The 23,739-nt window shown below is 36.3% G+C and overlaps 1 protein-coding gene across 3 annotated transcripts in view; it reads right to left on the minus strand.

The window, feature by feature from the left end:
* The window catches only part of IPO11 (importin 11), a 211,850-nt gene that overhangs the window by 107,018 nt on the left and 81,093 nt on the right, over positions 1–23,739 (minus strand). For all 3 annotated transcript variants that reach the window (XM_003925805.4, XM_074385585.1, XM_074385598.1), the window contains 4 exons: positions 10,089–10,122; positions 9,902–9,942; positions 8,101–8,217; positions 1,537–1,650 (listed from right to left, as the gene is read on the minus strand). In XM_003925805.4, the coding sequence (XP_003925854.1) occupies positions 1,537–1,650; positions 8,101–8,217; positions 9,902–9,942; positions 10,089–10,122 (306 nt within the window). The remainder of the gene's footprint in view (positions 1–1,536; positions 1,651–8,100; positions 8,218–9,901; positions 9,943–10,088; positions 10,123–23,739) is intronic.

The following is a 23,739-nucleotide window of genomic DNA, read 5'->3' on the forward strand; positions in this document are numbered from 1 at the left end:
TCACAAGCTAGGCAGTAACCATCTCTTAGTCTTTATCCTCTTCTATAAAATGGACATAATCTTCATAAGATAACCATAAGCATTAAAGGATAGACAGAAAGAGATTCTGGGCCAAACACTTATTTTCTAAAAGTGCTTTAGCAACAGAGCTGTGGAGTTATTGTTTATGGCATAGCTTCAGTTTTACAAGATAAAAAGAGATACTGAGATAGAAGGTAGTTATAGTTGAACAACATTATGAACGTATTTAATACCACTAAAGGTACAGTTAAATACCATTAAAGGTACAGTTAAAATTGGTTAAAATTGTAAATTTTATGTTACGTGTATTTTACCACAACGAAAAAAAAAGGGAAAAGTATATTAAAAATATTTTGCATTACTATTTAGCTTATACTGCCTCAGAGAGAAATCTGTAACTAAAACTCATGCATAAATATTTACGGAGGGGCTGGGTGCAATGGCTGACACATGTAATCCTAGCACTTTGGGAGGCCAAGGTGGCTGGATCACTTGAAGTCAGGAGTCTGAGACCAGCCTGGCCAACATGGTGAAACCCCATCTCTACTAACAATACATTAATTAGCCCAGTGTGGTAGCCTACACACGTAATTCCAGCTACTTGGGAGGCTGAGACAGGAGAATGCTCAAACCCAGGAGATGGAGGTTGCAGTGAGCTGAGATCATGCCACTGAGCTTCAGCCTGGGCAACAGAGCGAGACACAGTCCCCCCCCCCCCCAAAAAGAAAACATTTATGGAAATAATTAGTTCATGTTTAAAAAAGTATCAAAGCTTCTAAGAACAGTTTCCGGTGTTTTTCTAAGCAATTTTAGAAAGCTTTAGAGTAGTACTTCCGAATTGAAGTATACTTCTGAATTCTCCTCCAGTGAAAAATTTCTCAAATTCGTGGGTGAGGTCAGTAAAATCACTTGAGCATCCCACACATATATTTTAGCTCGTGGCCTTGAGCTCGTCCCTCTTCATACTCTCATCAGACTACAATTCACTTTAATAACAGTTCAAATGAGAACTACAGTCTGGTTCAAAGTTTCAGGTTCCTCTCTACCTTCTACACATCCCAACACCTCAAAGTCAAAATATTTGAAATCCAATTCGCTCATCCCCATCAAAAGCAACTCACGTGGTTTCCTAACTTCCCAAGTTATAATTGGGATTTTTTAAATTTTAAATCAAGGAAAAAGAGTGAAAACATAAAGTATGTTCAAGCAGAAAGAAAACTGCATGCATAGTACCATGGACTGCATGAACCATGAGTCTATCATCACTGGAGACTACTACATCTAATAGAAGACATCTTCTTTAAAAGTGAATAATATTTTTCACATCCTCAAAAAAATGTCCAAAATAAGCATGCAGAAGTTGTTTTTAAATCTGTTTAGATCACACATGAAAAAAAGGTAAAAGTAAAATGTGAAGTTTTGCAGTATCATTAACATAAATCACATAAAAACAATTTTTAAAAGAATTTTTAAAAACCCACTAAACTAAAAAAACCCTATGGAGAAGTGACTTACCTGAACAAGATGAATAAGTGTTGTCAAAATAGCACATCTCAACATATTGTGCTCTTCACTCTGCTTCCAAAGGAGGGGCAAATATTGTACCAAGCATCCCACATATGGTCGTATCTATCACAATATAAGTAGGGGAAGCAACAAAATTGTATTAGTAAAGAAGGCACTTTACTTTGAAAAACAGTGAGAGCACTATTAAGTTGCAGGCAGCAAATATTTAATATTTATTAGATATAATGTATTAAGCTTACATCCTTATGAAATAAATTAGACATTACATAAAGACCCAGGGCTCTATAGTAAATATTTTTAAATAATTTTAAACAAGTATCAAGTGTACTGAATGAAATAAAATTTATCAATATAAAAAAATTCATTAGATAACAAAAAAACGCTGTTATATCCTGCTTCTTTTTTAATAAAACAGCTTACCTAATTGGAAATTATACCATTGTTTTTTTAAAAAGTCAGCATTTATTCATTTATTCTACAAACATCTTCCAAGTTTCAGGCCCTGAGCACAAGGCACTGGGAAAAAAAAGGATACAAAGAGAGCTTTACAAACTCTTACAATGAAAACGGAAAAGTGCAATGATGAAGGTGTATACAAGGTACGGTGAAAACACAGAGGAAGAAACCATTTTCAAAGGATAAAACTGCTAAACCCACTATGGATTAAGTTAATCGGATTTTAGATTTTACCCTGAAGCACAGCTGAGTCTGACAGTAGTCTCCTGAAAAACAAAATGGATCTACAATGATGCTGGACAGCGTTTCAACTCCAGTATTTGAAATTGCTATAATCTTAGTATCACAGTATTTCAAATTGCTTGAAGAGTATCCTTGGGGATGAAACAGAAACACTAGACCTTCACAGCTTCACTACTATCTATTTGAATATCATGGATTAAAATTTAAAATGTTCCCAGAAAGGGAGATTTTCTTTATTCTGCTAGTAAAATACTCTAAAGGGGTAGCCAAACAACTGCAAAATTTGCTCCCCTCTTCTGGTGGTGGAAGTGGTGGTGGGAAATGCAGAAAAGTAAGAAGTTAAATATTTGCCCAAACATCTCAGTAAGATACAACAAATATTAAGACACAAACTACCTTATTTTCATGTATTTATCAAGTAATACCTTATTTTCAAAATTTGACTATTATAATATTTCTAGAACATGTGCTCAGTATCGCTAAGTATTCTTCAAAGATCATTCCAATTAGCTCATAAAAGCAGACCATTAAGTAAGTAAAAACAGATTTCAAAGTATTTAACTCATTCATAATCAACTAAAAAAAAACCATATGACAACACAATTTACTGATAAGGAAAATAAGGTAGTTTTGGTTATAAATAGAGAGGATACTTTCCTAGAAATTACAGAAAAGAAATATATACTATAAATTACAAATGGGATAATAAAAACCAAAGTACTCAGTTACATTTAAAATCTATAAAACATTTATATTCTAAGCTGTCATTAGAATATATAATGTTCTAAATTAAAATTAATGCTACAAAAACAGTACTTCAAAAATCAATCACAGAGGCTCGGCACAGTGGCTCACAACTGTAATCCCAGCACTTTGGGAGGCCAAGGTGGGTGGATCAATTGAGGTCAAGAGTTCAAGACCAGCCTGGCCAAAGTGGTGAAACCCCACCTCTACTAAAAATACAAAAAATTATCTGGGCATGGTGGCATGCACCTGTAATCCCAGATACTCAGGAGGCTGAGGCAAAAGAATTGCTTCAATCTGGGAGGTTGCAGTGAGCTAAGAGAGCCTCACTGCATTCTAGCTTGTGTGACAAAGTGAGACTCCATCTCAAAAAACAAACAAACAAACAAACAAACAACAAAAAATAAATCATAGAGTGCTGTGAAAGATACAAAAGGAAAAAAAAAGAAAAGAAAAGAAAAACAATAAGCATTAAAAACAACAGAGCAGGGACATCAGAGCCAAAGATATTCCAGTGGGGTGGGAGGATAACTAATGGGAGGAACTAAGGAAATCTGAATACTGATTTGATATTAGATAGTATTGCATCAGTGTTAAGTTTCTGAGTCTAATCACAGTTATAATAATGTAGGAAATGGAGCATACATCTCTTAAGGAGACATCTAATATTCTGGAGAGTGTCATGATGTCTGCAACTAAAACTGAAATGGTTTTACAACAACAATCTGTACATGTGGATAGAAAAAAGAAGGTAAATGTGGTAAAATATTAGTAAGTGATGAAACTAAGTGAAGGATATATGAATGGTGAGCTACTCTTACAACTTTTTTGTAGGTTTGAGAATTTTCAATGAAAAAAGGTGAAAGAAAAAATACTGTCCATATAAAATTATGAATAGGATTATAATACAAGGGTTTTAAGGAAAGGCTAATTTCAGTTATTTGTAAAACATTTAAAAAATCACATAGAATAAGAAAGTTTCTGCAGTTGATAGGGAAAGGCAAACCAAAACCAAAATGCGAATCAAAAATAGTCAAGGTGGCTATCATTAAAAAAAAAAAAAAAAAAAAGACAACACAAGTGTCGGCAACACTATGGAGAAACTAGTACCCTTGTACAACTGTTGGTAGGAATGTAAAATGTTATACCCGCTATAGAAAGCAGCATGGAGGTTCCCCAAAAAATGAAAACTAGAACTACTGTATCTTCCAGCAATCCTATTAAATTATCAGCATTACCATGTTTATTGCAGCACTATTCACAATAGCCAAGATGTGGAAGAAGCCGAAATATCCATCAACAGATGAGTGGATAAAGAACATGTGGTATTGCATACACAAGGGCATATATATACTATGCAGCCTTAAAAACAGAAGGAAATTCTGCAATATGGGACATTATGAGTGAATCTTGCCAACAATATGCTAAATCAAACAAAATACAGAAAGACACACACTGCCAATTCTACTTATATGAAGTTACCTAAAATAGCCGAGTTCATAGAATCAAAGAGTAGAATGATGGTTGCCAGGGACTAAGGGGAAGGGGAAATAAGTTACTAATCAACAGGCATAAAGTTTCAGGTAAACAAGTTGAATAAGCTTTAGGGTTCTGCTATAGAATGTTGTACCAAAAGTCAACAATAATATATTCTACACTTACAGTTTTGTTAAGAGGATGGATCATGTTAAGTGTTCTCACCAAAGAATTTGGGGTGTTGGGGAAGCACTTTATGGCCTTATGAGTTAATTCATACATAGGGAAAGCTCTACTATCATTCACCACTGACAACATGAAAATCAAATATGTGACAATCTAACAAATGTTTTAAAGAGGGCTCTATCACTGGGGTTAAAAAAATTACTCTAAGTCTCCAAAGACACATCATCATTTAGATAAAATTTTCAATAGAGTATTTTATATTTCATAGAGGCTCTTTAATTTTGTTATTTCACTTAGGAAACGCACAAGCCCAAAGACTGCCTGATACCACACCTGATGATTACATATTTATTTTGACTATATATTTATAAGCTTTCTGTACAAGAAAAGTTAACTGTAGGTTTTCAACTACTTTCTCAAAAAGCAAAAACAATATTCAAATAATTGTACATTATGGTACAAAGATGGTGACTTTACTGAAACTTCAAAATTAAACTGTATGTGCCAGAAAGCACTACTGTAAGGTGGCGCAAAATGTTTGCTGCCTAATATCAAAAAGATACTTCAGGCTGTGGGTGGTGGCTCTTGTCTGTAATCCCAGCACTTTGGAAGGACAAGGCAGGTGGATCCCTTGAACCCGTGTTCGAGACCAGCCTGGCTGACATGAAAACCTTATCTCTACTGAAAGTACAAAAAAAGAAAAAAAAAACAGCCAGGCATAGTGTCACATGCCTGTGATCCAAGCTACTCAGGAGGCTGAGGCACAGGAATCACTTGAACCCAGAGGATTGGGGCAGAGGGTGCAGTCAGCTGACATGCAGCACTGCACTCCAGCTTGGGTGACAGAACAAGACTCTGTTTCAAAAATGATAAAATTTGTTAACATTTTTTAAAAAGTTTGTTGCCTGATGGACAAACATCAAATTCGGCATATGAAATAGAGTTGAGGGACATATGCAACAATGGTAACAATGACAGGGTTGATCAAAGGTTAACATAGAAAAAAGTTAAAGAATCAGACAAATGAAAATATTTTTTTTTTTTTGAGATGGAGTTTCACTCTTGTTACCCAGGCTGGAGTGCAATGGCGCGATCTCGGCTCACTGCAACCTCCGCCTCCTGGGTTCAAGCAATTCTCCTGCCTCAGCCTCCTGAGTAGCTGGGATTACAGGCAAGCGCCACTATGCCCAGCTAATTTTTTGTATTTTTAGTAGAGACGGGGTTTCACATGTTGAGCAGGATGGTCTCGATCTCTCGACCTCGTGATCCACCCGCCTCGGCCTCCCAAAGTGCTGGGATTACAGGCTTGAGCCACCGCACCCGGCCGAAAATATTTTTTAACCTTTCCTATTTAGTGTAAGTTTTGAAAAGCAAAAACTTTACTGGATAACCATATCTAATTGTTACTTTCTGATGATACAGGCACATGAGCTGCTTAGGCTATTTGTGTTTCTAAAGATGAGTGTAGACAGAAACAGAAAATTTACTAAGCCAAAAGAATAACACACTTTTGGAGAAAAATGTTTAATTTGAAATTTGGGGAGGCAAAGGTAAGAAAATCCATTTCTATTTTAAAAAAAAGTTTTATTTAAGAAATTTCCATCAGCCATATGTATCTAAACAAAATTAAAGATAATGGCCAAATCTTGTTTTTGTAATCAACTTTTTAAACAATTTATTGCAGTTTTTAAGTACTCTGAAGCATACTGGACATGTATAATAATTTCATGCTCATGAAATCCTAAGTAAGGTGAGTTCAGAATTATCGTTACCATTTTAAACATGAGGACACAAGGTTAAAGACTGACCAAACTGAATAGTGGAGGCAAGGACTTAAAATGAGTTCTTAAAACAGCTGCAATGAACTCTGTGTGACCAAACTCTCTCAATGTTGTTGAAAAACAGCATCAAATGAAATAATGTGATTAACATATTAAGAACACCAAGTACTGGCTGGGCGCGGTGGCTCAAGCCTGTAATCCCAGCACTTTGGGACGCTGAGGCGGGTGGATCACGAGGTTGAGAGATCGAGACCATCCTGGTCAACATGGTGAAACCCCGTCTCTACTAAAAATACAAAAAATTAGCTGGGCATGGTGGCGCTTGCCTGTAATCCCAGCTACTCAGGAGGCTGAGGCAGGAGAATTGCTTGAACCCAGGAGGCGGAGGTTGCAGTGAGCCGAGATCGTGCCATTGCACTCCAGCCTGGGTAACAAGAGCGAAACTCTGTCTCAAAAAAAAAAAAAAAAAAGAACACCAAGTACTAAGAATCATGCAAGGTATTACTACTTTTAGACAACAGTATGCAGATCTGTTTCAAATGATTAACAGTGACTCAACCCTACCACAGGAGTGGCATTATGCCGAGTTTATGTATGAGCAGTGCTATTAAATTATGTGAACTTTGAGAAGTTCCTTCAAGTCTCAAATTGTTAGAGAAAATAAATTCTAACTTCTACCTCAAGTTTTTTGTGAGAACTACATGAACAATATATGCAAAGCATTCAACACATATGTCAGTATGTTGTCATTACGGAATAATTAATAGCTATTCCCATCAATTTCTTTAGAATTAATAAATCTGCTCAAGGTATCACAATTCACTAATAGCAGATCCAAGAGTAAACTCTAAGTCTGTGAAATCCAAATCAATTATCTTTCCTAATACAAAGCAAATCACAGATTTGTTCCAGTGCTTTCCAAACAAGGATATGCAATGGTGAACTAGAATACAGAAAGCCACAAGGATAATTACAGTGTGGTTTCCTGGATTAACAATTTTTCACAAAGATTCAGAGTGACTGGAGAAGCTGAATAATTGAACTGTTAAGAGCTTTACACATCATTTTTACATTAAGCCAAAAGTAAATATAATGCAGACTAGATGGCAAAACATACTTAATGTTTAAGGTAAAAATAGCAGACTTTCCAGAAGTCTTGCTGATGGACACTTCTGGCTATGCTCTCAAATGCACTGAGTTTTACATTAGATGAATCTTCTAAAACATGAAAAATTCTGCTTTATGAGTATCTCTATATTGTTGATCCAATTTTTTAATATTTTAATTTTCTTAGACATTTTTTAAAACTTGAATATAAATGTCAATTTTGAGTAATACATAACTGAAATGACAATCGATAAGTTGGAAGCTTTTCAGTTAATGTTTTAACTCTTAAACCAGGCGTCCCCAAACTTTTTACGCAGGGGGCCAGTTCACTGTCCCTCAGACCATTGGAGGGTTGCCACATACTGTGCTCCTCTCACTGACCACCAATGAAAGAGGTGCCCCTTCCTGAAGTGCGGTTGGGGGGGCCGGATAAATGGCCTCAGGGGGCCTCAGTTTGGGGACGTCTGTCTTAAACAATGTAGTCAAGGATATTAATGAATTTTACATATACTCTACTTACCTCTCAGACATTTATTTTCATATTTTACAATATAATTACCTGCACATTGACTCTTTCGATGACACAAGAAAGGACATGCAAAACGTGCATCTTTGTGTCACATTCTGTAACTTGCTGCAGTAACTGAAAAAGTAGTGTGAACATGGTTTCCAAATACTGCAGGTAAAAAGAAATAAAATAAAAAAGGTTTAGAATAGAAATCTAGAGACCTCTACATACATACGAACAGAAGTGAGAAATAAATCATAATGTTAAAGCAGTAAAAGTCAAATAAACAGAAAGCCAAAAGCTTGGCATTACTTAAACAACTTGAAATTGCTCAAGCTACTAAAATGTAAAAAAGTGTTTTCTGGCTCACACCAGTAATCCCAACACTTTGAGAGGCTGAGGCAGGTGGATCATAAAGTCAAGAAATCAAGATCATCCTGGCCAACAGGGTAAAACCCCATCTCTACTAAAAATGCGAAAAAATTAGCTGGATGTGGTGGTGCGTGCCTGTAGTACCAGCTACTTGGGAAGCCGAGGCAGGAGAATGGCTTGAACCTGCAACCAGAGGTTGCAGTGAGCCTTAATCAAACCACTGTGCTCCAACCTGATGACAGAGCAAGACTCCGTCCCAAAAAAAAAAAACTATTTTCTTTTTTCATTGCTGCTAAATGTGTCCATTTCGGAAATTAACTCATCCACAAACTGAACAATGTTTAGTGGAGTATTGTCTAAGATGTGTATGTTTAAATTTATACTGTTAACTATTTTATACTGTTAACTACTAACAGTGCCTAGTCACTGTTCTTTCACATATGCCTGTTGCCAATCACAAAATGTTTTGTTTTGCAAGACCTATTCAGTACAGCAAAAAGACATTAATTATTGCACTCACATGCCAGCTAGCTGTGTGGCCCTTAACATATACTGCATGAAAACATACATTTTTATAGATATAACCTGTTATTCTAAAAATGGCAGAATAGTTCTTACTAGGAAATCAAAACCAAATATCCTATGTCTGGCTGTGAACTCTTATATTATGAAAATTATGTGAGAAACTAACAAATCACATACATAAAACAAGCATCTGTTCTTTCAGATATATGGCTCATTTTAATACAAAGTTATATAACACATTCCTTTCACCCAAAAAATGTCTAGTGATTTCATATTAAAGTAAGATAACTGCTCTACAAGCTCGCCCTATCTATCCCCCTCACCAAAAGAAGTACAGACAGACATTTATCTGTACAAAAAAATCTTTATACAGAGAGACATTTTATCACGTAACTTTCTTCTCACCCAATCCTCTTAAGAACAAATACTAACACCCCAATGTTACTGACATGTTTAACAAGTGCTCACTGAGTACCAATTATGGGAAAACACCATGCTAGGTGCTGGGGGTTGAGTAAAGAGTAAAAAGATGAGTCAAACTTGGTATTTTGTTCATCAAGTAATTTACATCGAGTATGTAGGATAGGATACAGATATACATACTCAAATAACACAGAGAAATAACCTAAAAAGTAAAAGTAACAGAGACACAAAAAAAGGAAGATACTCGATGTTTTTCAATTTTGAAAAAACAGTTTGGCAACCAACTTCAACATAGATTAGAAAATTGCTAAACAAAAATAAGCAGAATAAGAGTGAACTGCTACCAATGAAAGGTACCAAAACAGTTTACAAATAAAAGTTATGTCTTCCAAAATAATCCAATACAGCATACTTTTAAATGTAACTTTAATAAGTAACACACAGATAATTTCATGTATAAAATAATACAATATCAAAGATAAAGGCAGAAATTGTTTAAAAGAAAAAAAAACTTCGAAGTATATATTCTTACCGGTAGAAACTGATCTGTTCTAAATTCAAAATCATCAACAGGTAAAGAGCAGTTAAGGAATATTAAGAATGTGTAAGTTTTATCAAAATAAACATATATAAAATAATATACATAAATTAATTTCACAAAACAATAAAAGTATGAAAGTTCTTTGCAATGAAGTATTTTTAAATTTTCAGAAGGATATTTAACTTCAAAGTTGTAGCTGTTTCAATACGGACCTAAAAGAAAGTATATCATGAGTTTTTAATCATTCTAAAATGACAAAACATCATTAATATCAAACAAAAAACTTTATTACAAATCACCTTTTTTACCCTATTAGAGTCACAGACCATACAAATTTTCAGAAATAAAAGGACACTCTCCTTCTCCAAAGCAAGGAATAAAAAGAAAAGGTAAAGTAGTTTATTATGATTCTTCTCACTTTCCCATAATTGACTTAACAAGCCTTTAATCCAGTGAGTCCTTCCAGGAAGGAAAATAATTTGCCATAAAATATGTGGAGAGCATGGGATTGAGGGAAAAGGAAGCAGGAAACCAGAGCGGGATTGAGCAAACTGGAGGATGTATAAGTGAAAGGTACAGAAGGAGACAAGAAGGAAGGAGACAGAAAGAACACAAACTTCCACCTGTAACCTCAATTACAGCAAACCTTTGAAATATCCCCACAATATTCTGAGATTTTCTAAATCCCACAGTTCACAAATACAGAAAGGTTTATATATGCTCCTGACCTCCTAAATAGTATTTTCTATGCGTATCAGCATGTTACCTGGACAAATCATATTACAACATAATCTCATTATCCTTCAAGTCTTATCTTGTACTTAATCAGCTAATGGCCTAAAATATTCGTAGTTTCCACTTAAAGTAACATGAGTTCAAGACATGACTAAATTCTGTATTTCACTCTGTGGGATAATATTTCTAAAACTTTTACTTCCCACCTGAGAATCATTACTTTCTTAGATGTTACACTTTCCTTACCTATTAATAACAACTGTTTATTTCTTTCCACATTTTTCAGAAAGTCAGCGTTTAAAACCTTTTACAGGAGCTTCTGAGGTCTTGAGAGGCGACTAGGCAACTTCACCAAATGTTAAATACTCTATTGCCCAATCCACAGATTCCAAGAGCCTACAATATAGATGTTTTCTCACCTGCTTTTTTCCTTTTATTCACTGTCTCTAAAGGCAAGGTTAACATTTCCATATTTTTAACCGATTTAACAAATTTGCTGATTATCTAATACATGCAAAGCATTGTGCCACATGTTCTACCACAAAACGACCTCATGAAAAGACAGTATGGTCAGGTATTTCATCAAAAACTATTCAATGAGGAACTATCATCAAGCACTGCGTTAGGTGCTACAGAAAAACCTAAGTTAGGTGTGCCCATAAAGAACTTACAATATGGGGAGGAGGGCAACAGACACTAAACAATTACTAATGAAAATGACTAACTTGAAAATGTTAAGCACAGGACAGTCCCTTGAGGACATGGACTATGTGTAATCATCTTTAAGTTCCCAGCATTTAGTGCTGAGTGAATATATAAGTACAATATTAATTCACAGACACCAAGACATGAAAGCCCCTCAAAACAGAAACAAGAAATCAAGGCCAGGCACAATGGTTCACACCTATAATCCCAACACTTTGGGAGGCCGAGGCAGGTGGATCACTTGGAGCCAGGAGTTTGAGACCAGCCTGGCCAACATGGTGAAACCCCGTCTCTACTAAAAAAAAAAAAAAAAAAAAAAAAAAAAAACAAACAAACAAACAAAAAAATTAGCTGGGCATGGTGGCATGCACCTATAATCTCAGCTACTCAGAAGGCTAAGGCACAAGGATGGCTTGAACCTGGGAGGCAAAGCTTGTAGCCACAGCACTCCAGCCTGAAAAACAGAGTAAGACTCCAACTAAAAAAAGAAAAGAAATCAAACTGTCAGCACACTAACCCATAATTCTCTCTTGATTTTCTTCCACAAAAGAATCATTTATTTTAGAGATGTACTCAACCCCCAGCCTTAACATTTTTTTAAGTATATGAAACAAGACACCTGAATAAAACAATGTGTTTTCCTTCCTAACAAAGGGAAGTCAGTGTAGTATTATGTGCAGAGAAAAAGGTAAAAAGAACTAAGATGACCTGCTTGCATTCCAGTATGACTGCAAGAACAGAAAGCCAGATCATAGGGAAAAACAACAACTACAACAACAAAAACACAGACTTTTAAAGAAAGTTAAAGAGCATTTTAAATGATAACAAATAAAAATTTTTAAAAAGTCAGCTCTTCCCAAGCTTTAAAAGAAATGTACTTACCACAAAGAAACAAATGAATTTGGCAGCAACTGAAGCAACGGGGGACAAAAATCAAAACCTGAATTTATAAAATGAAGACTTGGGGAGTATGCTAGAAGACTGGTAGAATAGTCTAACTCACTTCTACTGTGAGTCTAACTCACCCCCAGCTGAAATCTCAAAAATCCATGAAAAGATAACAGGCAATTCCAAATTGCCACAAATGTCGTCAAGACCTAAGAAACATTGGAAAGATCCTCCGAAGCATGAGAGAAACAGAGATATGAATGAGAAGAAACCACAAGTCAACAGCACTTCCAAATACTGCTACAAAGGTAAGCACAGCCAGAAACTTCTGTGCAGATGTCACAGTGAATGAACCTCATTAGGACACTTAGGTGGGCTTGGACTAATGCCTGACTACTTCTACATCCTGCCCTTAGCAATGAAGGCAGTCCACAAACTAAAACAGTCAGCATGGTGTTGGGGCCAGAAAGAAACAGCAGTGTCTCAGGGACTTAAGACCACCAGGAAAATGTAAAAAAGGGAGACACAAAAGAATAATACGCTAAGGAGAAATAAAATAATGATTTCATAATTCAATTATTTAAAAAGCCATCCTCATTCTTGGGTTCTTTCGTATCCCTACTCCTAATTCTTTCAATAACCATTTTCTAAGACGTGATTTCACGCCAGGCATAAGAAATACTAATATAAATGATATTATGCTATACTATCCTATATATTAGTACCACCTAATTATATAATCTGATATCATCCTTCTGAAATGTATGTATCAATAAGTTTCCTAAAAGGAAAAAACCACCTTTGATTTATTCATCTCCTCCTGAATCAAGGACCAAAGATAAAAGAAAAATAAATATTTAATCTCCTTTCAAGAAAAAAAATTATCAAGGTCATTTTCATATATAACTGATAGACATATCAATTATAAACCCAAAACCGACTATAGGGAAGTTACTAAAGTTTCCTTTCTTCTTGGTTTTAGATAGCTCAAATATTTTGATATCTCAAATACAGATTATTTTATATTTCCTGTGAATTTATATTTGGTGAATATCACTGAATTCAGAATTCATTCTGGAATTTTTCAAAACACAGACTAGCTGAGAGCTTAAGATCTATAGCAGTGTTTTTGAGATACAAAGAATAGGTAAATAGAAAAAGAAAACAGAGAGTGTATAAAAGAAAAACTGACAAATCTGAAAGACCCATAAAATGCACAAGAGTGGAAAAACAGGAGAGTTTCAAAGTACCTTGTAATACCTCTGTCCCGATCCCAGCTGTACTTACTATACTAAACACTGGCTTTGCCACAGTCTTCTCCATGCCACTGAAAGTACCTCATTAAACTCCCCTTAGTAACTTTCCATTTTTGAAAATTCACTACAGTTAGGCATCACAGAATTATGTATTAGTCAACAACATACTGCATTTACAAAAGTAGTCTCATAAGATTATAACTGAGTTAAAAATTCCCATACATAATGATGTGATGGCTGTCACAACACATCACATTACTCATGCATTTGCACTGATGCTGGTGTAAACAAATCTAAGGCACATACAGCAGTATAAAAGTACAAAATAGACATGGCCTGGTGTAGTTGCTCACACCTAAAATCTCAATACTTTTGGAGGTCATGGAGGGAAAACTGCCTGAGGCTAAAAGTTTGAGAGCAGCCCAGCCTGGGCAACATAAAGAGATCTACTCTACCAAAAAAAAATCAAAATATCAGGCAGACATGAAGTCATGCACCTGTAGTCCTAGCTACTTAGGAAGTTGAAGCGGTGAGGATCACTTCAGCCAGAAATTGAAGGCTGCAATAAGCTATGATCACACCACTGTACTCCACTCAGGGTGACACAGTGAGACCCTGTCTAGTTACAAAACAAAACCATAGCATATACAATTATGTTCAGTAGTGTTTAATACTTGATAATGAAAATAAGCAACTATGTTACTGGCTTATATGTATATGCTATACTATATGTATGTATATGCTATATGCTATACTATATGTATATGCTATGCTATACTTTTTATTGTTATTTTAGAATATATTCCTCTATCATATTTTTTTTCTTTTCTTTTAAAGTTAACTGTAAAACTTCCTCAGGCAGATCCTTAAGGAGACATAACAGAAGAAGGCATTTTTTGTTGTTGTTTGTTTGTTTGTTTGAGACAGAGTCTGACTCTGTCACCCAGGCTGGAACTGCAACGGCGTGACTTCTTAGGCTCAAGCAATCCTCCCACCTCAGCCTCCCCAGCAGCTGGAACTACAGGCACATGCCACCATATCTGGCTAATTTTTGTATTTTTTTTTTGTAAAGACAGGGTTTCACCACGTTGTCCAAGCTGGTCTTGAATTCCCGGGCTCAAGCAATTCGTCCACCTTGGCCTTCCAAAGTGCTTGGCTTACAGGTGTGAGCTACTGCACCTAGCCCAGAAGAAGGCATTGTTTTCATAAGAGAGGACAACGCCATGTGTGTTAATGCCTTGGAAGATCTTCTAGTGGGACAAGATGTGGAGGTGGAAGACAATGTTATTGATGATCCTAACCTTGCATAGGTCTAGGCAAATGTGTTTGTGTCTCTGACTTAGATTTTAAGAAAAATTATTAAAAGTGGAAAAAACTTATGAGACGTTTACAGAATAAGGACGTAACAAAAGAAAATGTTTTTGCACAGATGTAAAATGTATGTGTATTTTAAGCTAATTGCTGTTACAAAGGAAATCAAGAACTTTAAAAAAACTTTTAAAGTCCCCAAACTAGCAAGGCAGGCCAATATTCAAGTCCAGGAAACAGAGAGAACACCACAAAGATATTCCTCAAGAAGAGCAACCCCAAGGCACATAATCGTCAAATAGATCAGGATTGAAATGAAGGAGAAAATGCTAAGGGCAGCCAGAGAAAAAGGTCTGGTTACTCACAAAGGGAAGCCCATCAGACTCACAGAGGATCTCTCAGAAGAAACACTATAAGCCAGAGAGAGTGGGAGCTAATAGTCAACACCCTTAAAGAAAAGAACTTTCAACCTAGAATTTCATATCTAGCCAAACTAAGCCTCATAAGCAAAGGAGAAATAAATACCTTTATGAACAAGCAATTACTCAGAGATTTCATCACCACAAGGCCTGCTTTACAAGAGTTCCTGAAAGAAGCACTAAACACAGAAAGAAACGACCAGCACCAGCCACTCCAAAAACATACCAAATGGTAAAGAGCATCAACACAATGAAGAAACTGCATCAACTAATAGGCAAAACAAACAGCTAGCATCAAAATGGCAGGATCAAATTCACACTTAACAATATTAACCCTAAATGTAAATGGGCTAAATGCCCCAATCAAAAGACACAGACAGTAAATTGGATAAAAAGCCAAAACCCATTGGTGTGCTGTATCCAGGAAACCTATCTCACATGCAAGGATACACAAAGGCTCAAAATAAAGGGATGGAGGAAGATTTACCAAACAAATGGAAAGCAAAAAAAAAAAAAAAGCAGGAGTTGCAATTCTCATCTCTGATAAAATAGGTTTAAAGTAGCAAACATCAAAAGAGACAAAGAAGGACATTACATAATGGTAAAAGGATCAATGCAACAAGAAGAGCTAAGGATCCTAAATATATACGCACCCAATACAGGAGCACCCAGATACATAAGGCAAGTTCTTAATGACTTACAAAGAGACTTAGACTCCCACACAATAATTGTGCTAGACTTCAACACCCCACAGTCAGTATTAGACAGATCAGTGAGACAGAAAATTAATGAGGATATCCAGTACTTGAACTCAGACCTGGACCAAGCAAACCTAATAGACATTTACAGAACTCTCCACACCAACTCCACAGGATATACATTCATCTCAGCACCACATCAGACCTACTCTAAAATTGACCACATAATTGGAAGTAAATCACTCCTCAGCAAATGCAAAAGAATGGAAATCATCACAGTCTCTCAGACCACAGGGCAATCAAGTTAGAAATCAGAATTCAGAAACGAACTCAGAACCGCACAGCTTCATGAAAACTGAACAACTGGCTCTTGAATGTTGACCGGATAAACAATGAAATGAAGGCAGAAATAAAGATGTTATTCAAAACCAACAAGAATGAAGCCACAACATACCACAATCTCTGGGACATATTTAAAGCAGTCTCTAGAGGAAAATATATAGTAATAAATGCCCACATGAGAAGGAAGGAAAGATCTATAATTGACACCCTATCATCAAAATTGAAAGAGCTAGAGGAGCAAGAACAAAAAAACTCAAAAGCTAGCAGAAGGCAAAAAATAACTAAGATCAGAGCACAACTGAAGGAGATACAGACACAAAAAACCCTTAAAAAAATCAATAAATCCAGGAGCTGGTTTTTTGAAAAGATCAACAAAACAGTCCACTAGCCAGATTAATAAAAAAGAAAAGAGAGACTAATCAAATAGATGGAATAAAAAACAATAAAGGGGATATTAACACTGATTCCACAGAAATACAAACCATCATCAGAGATTATTACAAACAACTCTACGCACATAAACTAGTAAACCTGGAAGAAATGGATAAATTCCCGGACACTTGCATCCTCGAAGCCTAAACCAGGAAGAAGCGGAAACCCTGAATAGACCGATAACAAGGGCTTAAGGTGAGACAGCAGTCAACAGTCTATCAACCAAAAAAAGCCCAGGTCCAGATGCGTTTACAGCTGAATTCTACGAGACGTACAAAGAGAAGCTGGTACCATTCCTTCTGAAACCATTCCAAATAATCCAAAAAGAGGGAATCCTTTCCAGATCCTTTTTTGAGACCAACATCATCCTGATACCAAAATCCGGCAGAGACTCAACAAGAAAAGCAAACTTCAGACCAATATACATGATGAACTTAGATGCAAAAATCTTCAATAAAATACTGGCAAACCGACTGCAATACCACATCAAAAAGTTTATCCACCACGATCAAGTAGGCTTCATCCCGGGGACGCATGGCTGGTTCAACGTAACGAAAGCCCATAAACGTAATTCACCATAAACGGAACCAAAGACAAAAACCACAATTATCTCAATTGATGCAGAGAAGGCCTTTGACAAAATTCAACAGGCCTCTATGCTAAAAACCCTCAATAAACTAGGTATAGATGGAACGTATCTCAAAATAATAAAAGCTATTTAGGACAAACCCACAGCCAGCATCATACTGAATAGGTAAAAACTGGAAGCGTTCCCTTTGAAATCTGGCACTAGACAAGGGTGCCCTCTCTCACCACTCCTATTCAATATAGTACCGGAAGTTCTAGCCAGAGCAATCAGGGAAGAAAAAGAAATAAAGGGTATTCAAATAGGAAAGGAGAGAGTTTAATTGTCTCTATTTGCAGATGACAGGATTGTATATTTAAAAGGCCCCATTGTCTCAGCCCAAAATCTCCTTAAACTCATAAGCAACTTCAGCAAACTCTCAGGATACAAAATCAATGTGCAGAAATCACAAGCATTCCTATACACCAATAACAGACTTAAAGAGAGCCAAATCAAGTACAAACTGATCATTCACAATTGCTACAAAAAAAGAATAAAATACGTAGGAATACAACTATCAAAGAACGTAAAGGTCCTGTTCAAGGAGAACTACAAACCACTGCTCAATGAAATAAGAGAGGATACAAACAGATGGAGAAACATTCCATGCTCATGGTTAGGAAGAATCAGTATCGTGAAAATGGCCATACTGCCCAAAGTACTTTACAGATTCACACTATCCCCATCAAGCTACCAATGACCTTCTTCACAGAACTAGAAAAAACACCTTAAACTTCATATGGAACCAAAAGAGAGCCTGCATAGCCAAGTCAATTCTAAGCAAAAAAAACAAAGCTGGAGGCATCACACTACCTGACTTAAACTATACTACAAGGCTATAGTAATCAAAAAAGTATGGTATGGGTACCAAAACAGAGATATAGACCAATGGAACAGAATAGAGGCCTCAGAGGCAACACCACACATCTACAACCATCTGATCTTTGACAAACCTGACAAAAACAAGCAACGGGGAAAGGATTCCCTGTTTAATAAATGGTGTTGGAAAAACTGGCTAGCCATCTGCAGAAAGAAGAAACTGGACCCCTTCCTGACAACTTACACTAAAATTAACTCCAGATGCATTAAAGACTTAAACATAAGACCTAACACCATAAAAACCCTAGAAGAAAATCTAGGCAAAACCATTCAGGACATAGGTGTAGGCAAGGACTTCATGACTAAAACACCAAAAGAATTGGCAACAAAAGTCTAAATAGACAAATGGGACCTAATCAAACTCCATAGCTTCTGCACAGCAAAAGAAACAGTCATTAGAATGAATCGGCAACCAACAGAATGGGAAAAATTTTTTGCAATCTACCCATCTGACAAAGGGCTAATATCCAAATCTACAAAGAACTAAAACAGATTTACACACAAAAAACAAGCCCATTCAAAAGTGGGCAAAGGATATGAACAGACATTTTACTAAAGAAGACACTGACGAGGCCAACAAACATATGAAAAAATGCTCATCATCACTGGTCATTAGAGAAATGCAAATCAAAACTACGTTGAGACATCATCTCACACCAGTTAGAATGGCGATCATTAAAAAATCTGGAGATAACAGATGCTGGAGAAAATGTGGACAAATAAGAACACTTTTACACTGTTGGTGGGAGTGTAAATTAGTTCAACCATTGTGGAAGACAGTGTGGCGATTCCTAAAGGACCTAGAAATAGAAATTCCATTTGACCCAGCAATCCCATTACTGCGTATATATCCAAAGGATTATAAATCGTTCTATTGTAAGGACACATGCACACAAATGTTCACTGCAGCACTGTTTTCAATAAAAAAGACTTGGAACCAACCCAAATGCCCATCAATGATAGACTGGACAGGGAAAATGTGGCACATATACACCATGGAATATTATGCGGCCATAAAAAACCACGAGTTTATGTCCTTTGTAGGAACATGGATGAACCTGGAAACCATCATTCTCAGCAAACTGACACAAGAACAGAAAATCAAACACCGCATGTTCTCACTCATAGGTGGGTGTTGAGCAATGAAAACACATGGACACAGGGAGGGGAATATCACACATTGGGGTATTGCGGGGGGGAAAAGGGGAGGAACAGCAGAGGGCAGGGAGTTGGGGAGGGATAACATGGGGAGAAATGCCAGATATAGGTGATGGGGAGGAAGGCAGCAAACCACACTGCCATGTGTGTACCTATGCAACAATCTTACATGTTCTTCACATGTACCCCAAAACCTAAAACGCAATAAAAATAATTTAAAAATAAAATAATAAAATAAAGTTTAAAAAATTTAAAGTAAAAAAGTTACAGTAAGCTGTGGTTAATTTATTGTTAAGAAAGAATATTTTCCAATATATTTAGTGTAGCCTAAGTGTACAGTGTTTATGAAGTCTACAGTGGTACACATTAATGTACTGTGCTTTCACATTCACTCATCTTTCATTCACTGCCTCATCGAGAGCAACTGCCAAGCCTGTAAGCTCTATTCAAGTTAAGCGACCTACAGAGGTGTAACATTTTTATCTTTTATACTATGTTCTTACCGTACCTTTTCTATGTTTAGACATACAAATACTTACCATTGTGTTACAACTGCCTAATGTATTTAGTACAGTAACATGCTATACTGGTTTTACCCACAGCCTAGATAGCCTATACTATCTTGGATTGCATAAAAGCACATTAAATGATGTCCGCACAATGAGGAAATCGCCTAACAACGCATTTCCCAGAATATATCCTTGTCTCGAAATAGCACATGACCATTTGTCTATGCTGGCGGTCAACGTGCCCATGAAGACGGCCATTGTTCACAAACAACCACACCACACCCTCAAACTACAGGTTTTCTGATTATACCACAGTTTATATCTTACACAGGCTTTCACAAAAGTGAAAGATTATACTAATGCTGATTTTCTAGTAATTTACTGCTTCTTTTACTGAGGTTTGAATAATCTAAGTAAAACTTTCTAAAAATTTCTTTTTGTTTTCTTTTGAGATGGATTCTTGCTCTGTTTCCCAAGATGGAGTGTGACAGTGTGATCTTGGCTCACTGCAACCTCCACCTGCCAGGTTGGAGCAATTCTGCTGCCCCAGCCTCCCAAGTAGCTGGGACTACAGGTGCCCACAACCATGCCCAGGTAATTTTTCTATCTCTAGCAGAGATGGGGTTCCCCCATGTTGGCCAGGCTCAGGTGATCCACCCACTTTGACCTCCCAAAGTGCTGGGATTACAGGCTTGAGCCACTGTGCCCAGCTAAAAACTTCTAAAAACTTATTTTGAATTTCTGAAATAAAGATATAATTGGTTCAGAAACCATACAACCTAAAGCCCAGTTTATAAACAAAGTATTCTGCTTAAAGAATCATCTGAAGTCCTGGGAAAAGAAGGTTCCTCTGACCTAAAATTTAGTAATTCAAATAACATCCTAAAACCCAAAACTTGTCATAAGCACTGTATCTACTAACTAGTATGTTACAAAGGGGAAAGGAAGGGAGAGTGTAAAAGATGTTTTTAGAAGGTGTTTTGTTCTGTTGTATAGAATCCAGGTCAGTAGTTCTCAAATTATGGCACAAGGAATTACAAGGAACTACTGGTGGGCTTCAAAGGAGTAGTCTGTTAACAATAAGTGTAAAGAGGTGGTCAATTAACAGTAAGAACAAACACTGGACAATACACAAAAATCATGGCTAATGAAAGCAGTACTTCATCTTCCATCAACTACGAAAAATCTGTGGGTACTGAAAGTTACAAGAACATGTTTCCTACCAGGTATGAAGGAAACATGTTCTATAAAGCTGTTTAAAAAAAAACAAACACAATATTCAAGCAGAGATATGCAAGTAAATCAATGAAATGGAACAAAATCCAGAAACAGATCGACATGCAAACATGGGATATGACAGAGATAGACCTATGGACCACCAACAAAAACTATACATTATTCAATGAATCATAGTGGTGCTATACTTATTTTTTAAAAAAGAAAGATGGAATCTTATTTCACATCACTCAAAATTAAATTCAAGAGAGAATAAAGAACCAAGAGTGAAGAAAAGGATTTCTTACAGGCTCAGTGGCTAATGCCTATAACCCCAACACTTTGGGAGGCCAAGGTGGGAAGACAGCTTGAGTTCAGACTTCTTGAGCAACCTAGGCAACACAGGAGACCTCCTCTCTAGAAAAAAAATTAAAAATTAGCCAGGCGTGGTGGTACACACCCGTAGTCCCAGCTACTTGAGAGGCTGAGGTGGGATGATTGCTTGAGCCCTGGGGTGCTGAGGCTGCAGTGAGCTGTGATCTCACCACCGCAAACTAGCCTGGGCGACAGAGCAAAACCTTGTCTCAAAAAAAAAAAAAAAAAAAGTAATCAATAAAGCTATTAAAATTTAAAATCTCTTCTTAATGAAGACAATAGAATGACACTAGAAAGAGACAGAGGAATTTGATTGCATTTGTAATATTTTATTTCTTAAATAAAAGATATGAAATGTATGTGGAAAAATACTGCAAATGAAAATATGGGTGATAAGCACACAAGTGCTTATTATGTTAGTTGCTGAATTTTTTTATTGACAAAAACCTTGTCTATGGGGTAGCCCCACCCTTTCTATGGAGCAGCCAAAAAAAGAAAAAAAATTAACAGCTACTTCTGTCATAGCCAGTCTCCTCCTAACAACAAAAGAATAGCCATGGACAACTGTAGTGGATCAATACCAAATGTACCCCAACTCCTTATCAGCAGCACTTAGGAAAGAGAATGCAGATTCTGAAAGCCAGAAAGGAATTGAATTCATCAGGATCTACATGCTTGTGACACAGAAGAAGCAGAGCAGCAACTGGAGGAAGCAAATTCTCCAGTTAATAGGACTTCAGAAATTTTATAACATCGGAGGCCACTGGGTAGAGAACATCTATTCTGATAGCTGTGTGACAATACAGAATTATTGTCTGATCTAGGGAAATAGAATACAAATAGGGTGACATATTTTTTGGTTTGTTTGTAATATTGTTAATTTTTCCTAAGCATAACAATTTGACTTAATCACATGACACACATGTATACACATACCTACACAATGTGTGTTTGTGTATATGTTTATATATATAAAAATGTATGTTTGCATATACATACATGTCTCTATATGGTTGTACACTATTGTATATATATATATGCATGTATAAAGTATCTCCCCACATTACATTAGCTAGCATTTCTCAAAGGTTCAAAATTAAAGCAAAGGAGTTCAAGACCAGCCTGAGTAACATGGTAAAACCTGGTCTCTACTAAAAGACAAAAAATTAGCTGAGCATGGTGGCGTGCATCTGTAGTACCAGTTACTCGGGAGGCTGAGGCAGGAGAATTGCTTGAACCCAGGAGGCAGAGGTCGCAGTGAACCAAGATTGCATCACTGCACTCTAGCCTGGGCAACAGAGCAAGATTCTGTTACCCCCTCAAAAAAGAGAAAAAAGAAAGAAAAGAAAAATTAGCTAGGTGTAGTGGCACATGCCTGTAGTCCCAGATAACTAGGAGGCTGAGGTGGGAGGATCAGCTGAGCCCACGACATAGAGGCCACAATGAGCCGTGATCGTACCACTGCACTACAACCTGTGCAACAGAGAGAGACTCAGTCTTCCTTTCCACCCAAAAAAAAAAGAGAAAAGAATAAAGAAAAATCCAAGCAATTTCTCTATTTCCCAAAGAAAATTTAACTGAAATTTAACCCTTCTGTAAAACATGCATACATCATTTACTATCTTTTCTCTTACAGAAGAGAAAATAGTATTTCCAACTAGGAAAGAAAAATTTAAATCTTATTGTTTTACTGTAAAGCTATTACAAAAGAAAATTAATTTCAGCAAATAGAAATTTTAGAAATAGCTTGTTAAATTAATACATTTCTAAGAATATAAACCCAATAAAAATAAGTCTCTCTTGTAACTTTCCATGCTTATACTATTTAATAATTACAGAATAGTACTTAAATTCCCAAATTATTTACACAAAGCAGATAATACTTAGGTAGAAAACCCAAAGATCAGTTCTATTTGCTTTCGGAATGTATTGTGTTTCTGTAACAAATTTACCTAATTATGTTTTTCTTTAGTGAACACTACATGTAGTTTTCTTTATGAGAGCATATGTAAAAAAGAGAACTACAGTTCAAGCCTTTGCTAAAAGGCAAAAACTAGGCAGGTTCATACAAAAAATAAGATTGGTGGGGGAATAAGGGGAGAATGATTTAAAAAGATCTTAGCACAACTCGGGGGAGAATTTTAAAAAATCACTTAATTTTATCTAAAACAAATTGAAAATCAGGAAAAGACAACAAACACGTATACATTAAGTCACTAATATATTCACTCAGGCATATGGTAAAGCACCAGCAGGAAAAAAGGAAGAAAACTATTCTTTACAAT

Source organism: Saimiri boliviensis, chromosome 1 (genome assembly GCF_048565385.1).
Source record: "Saimiri boliviensis isolate mSaiBol1 chromosome 1, mSaiBol1.pri, whole genome shotgun sequence".
NCBI lineage: Eukaryota > Metazoa > Chordata > Mammalia > Primates > Cebidae > Saimiri > Saimiri boliviensis.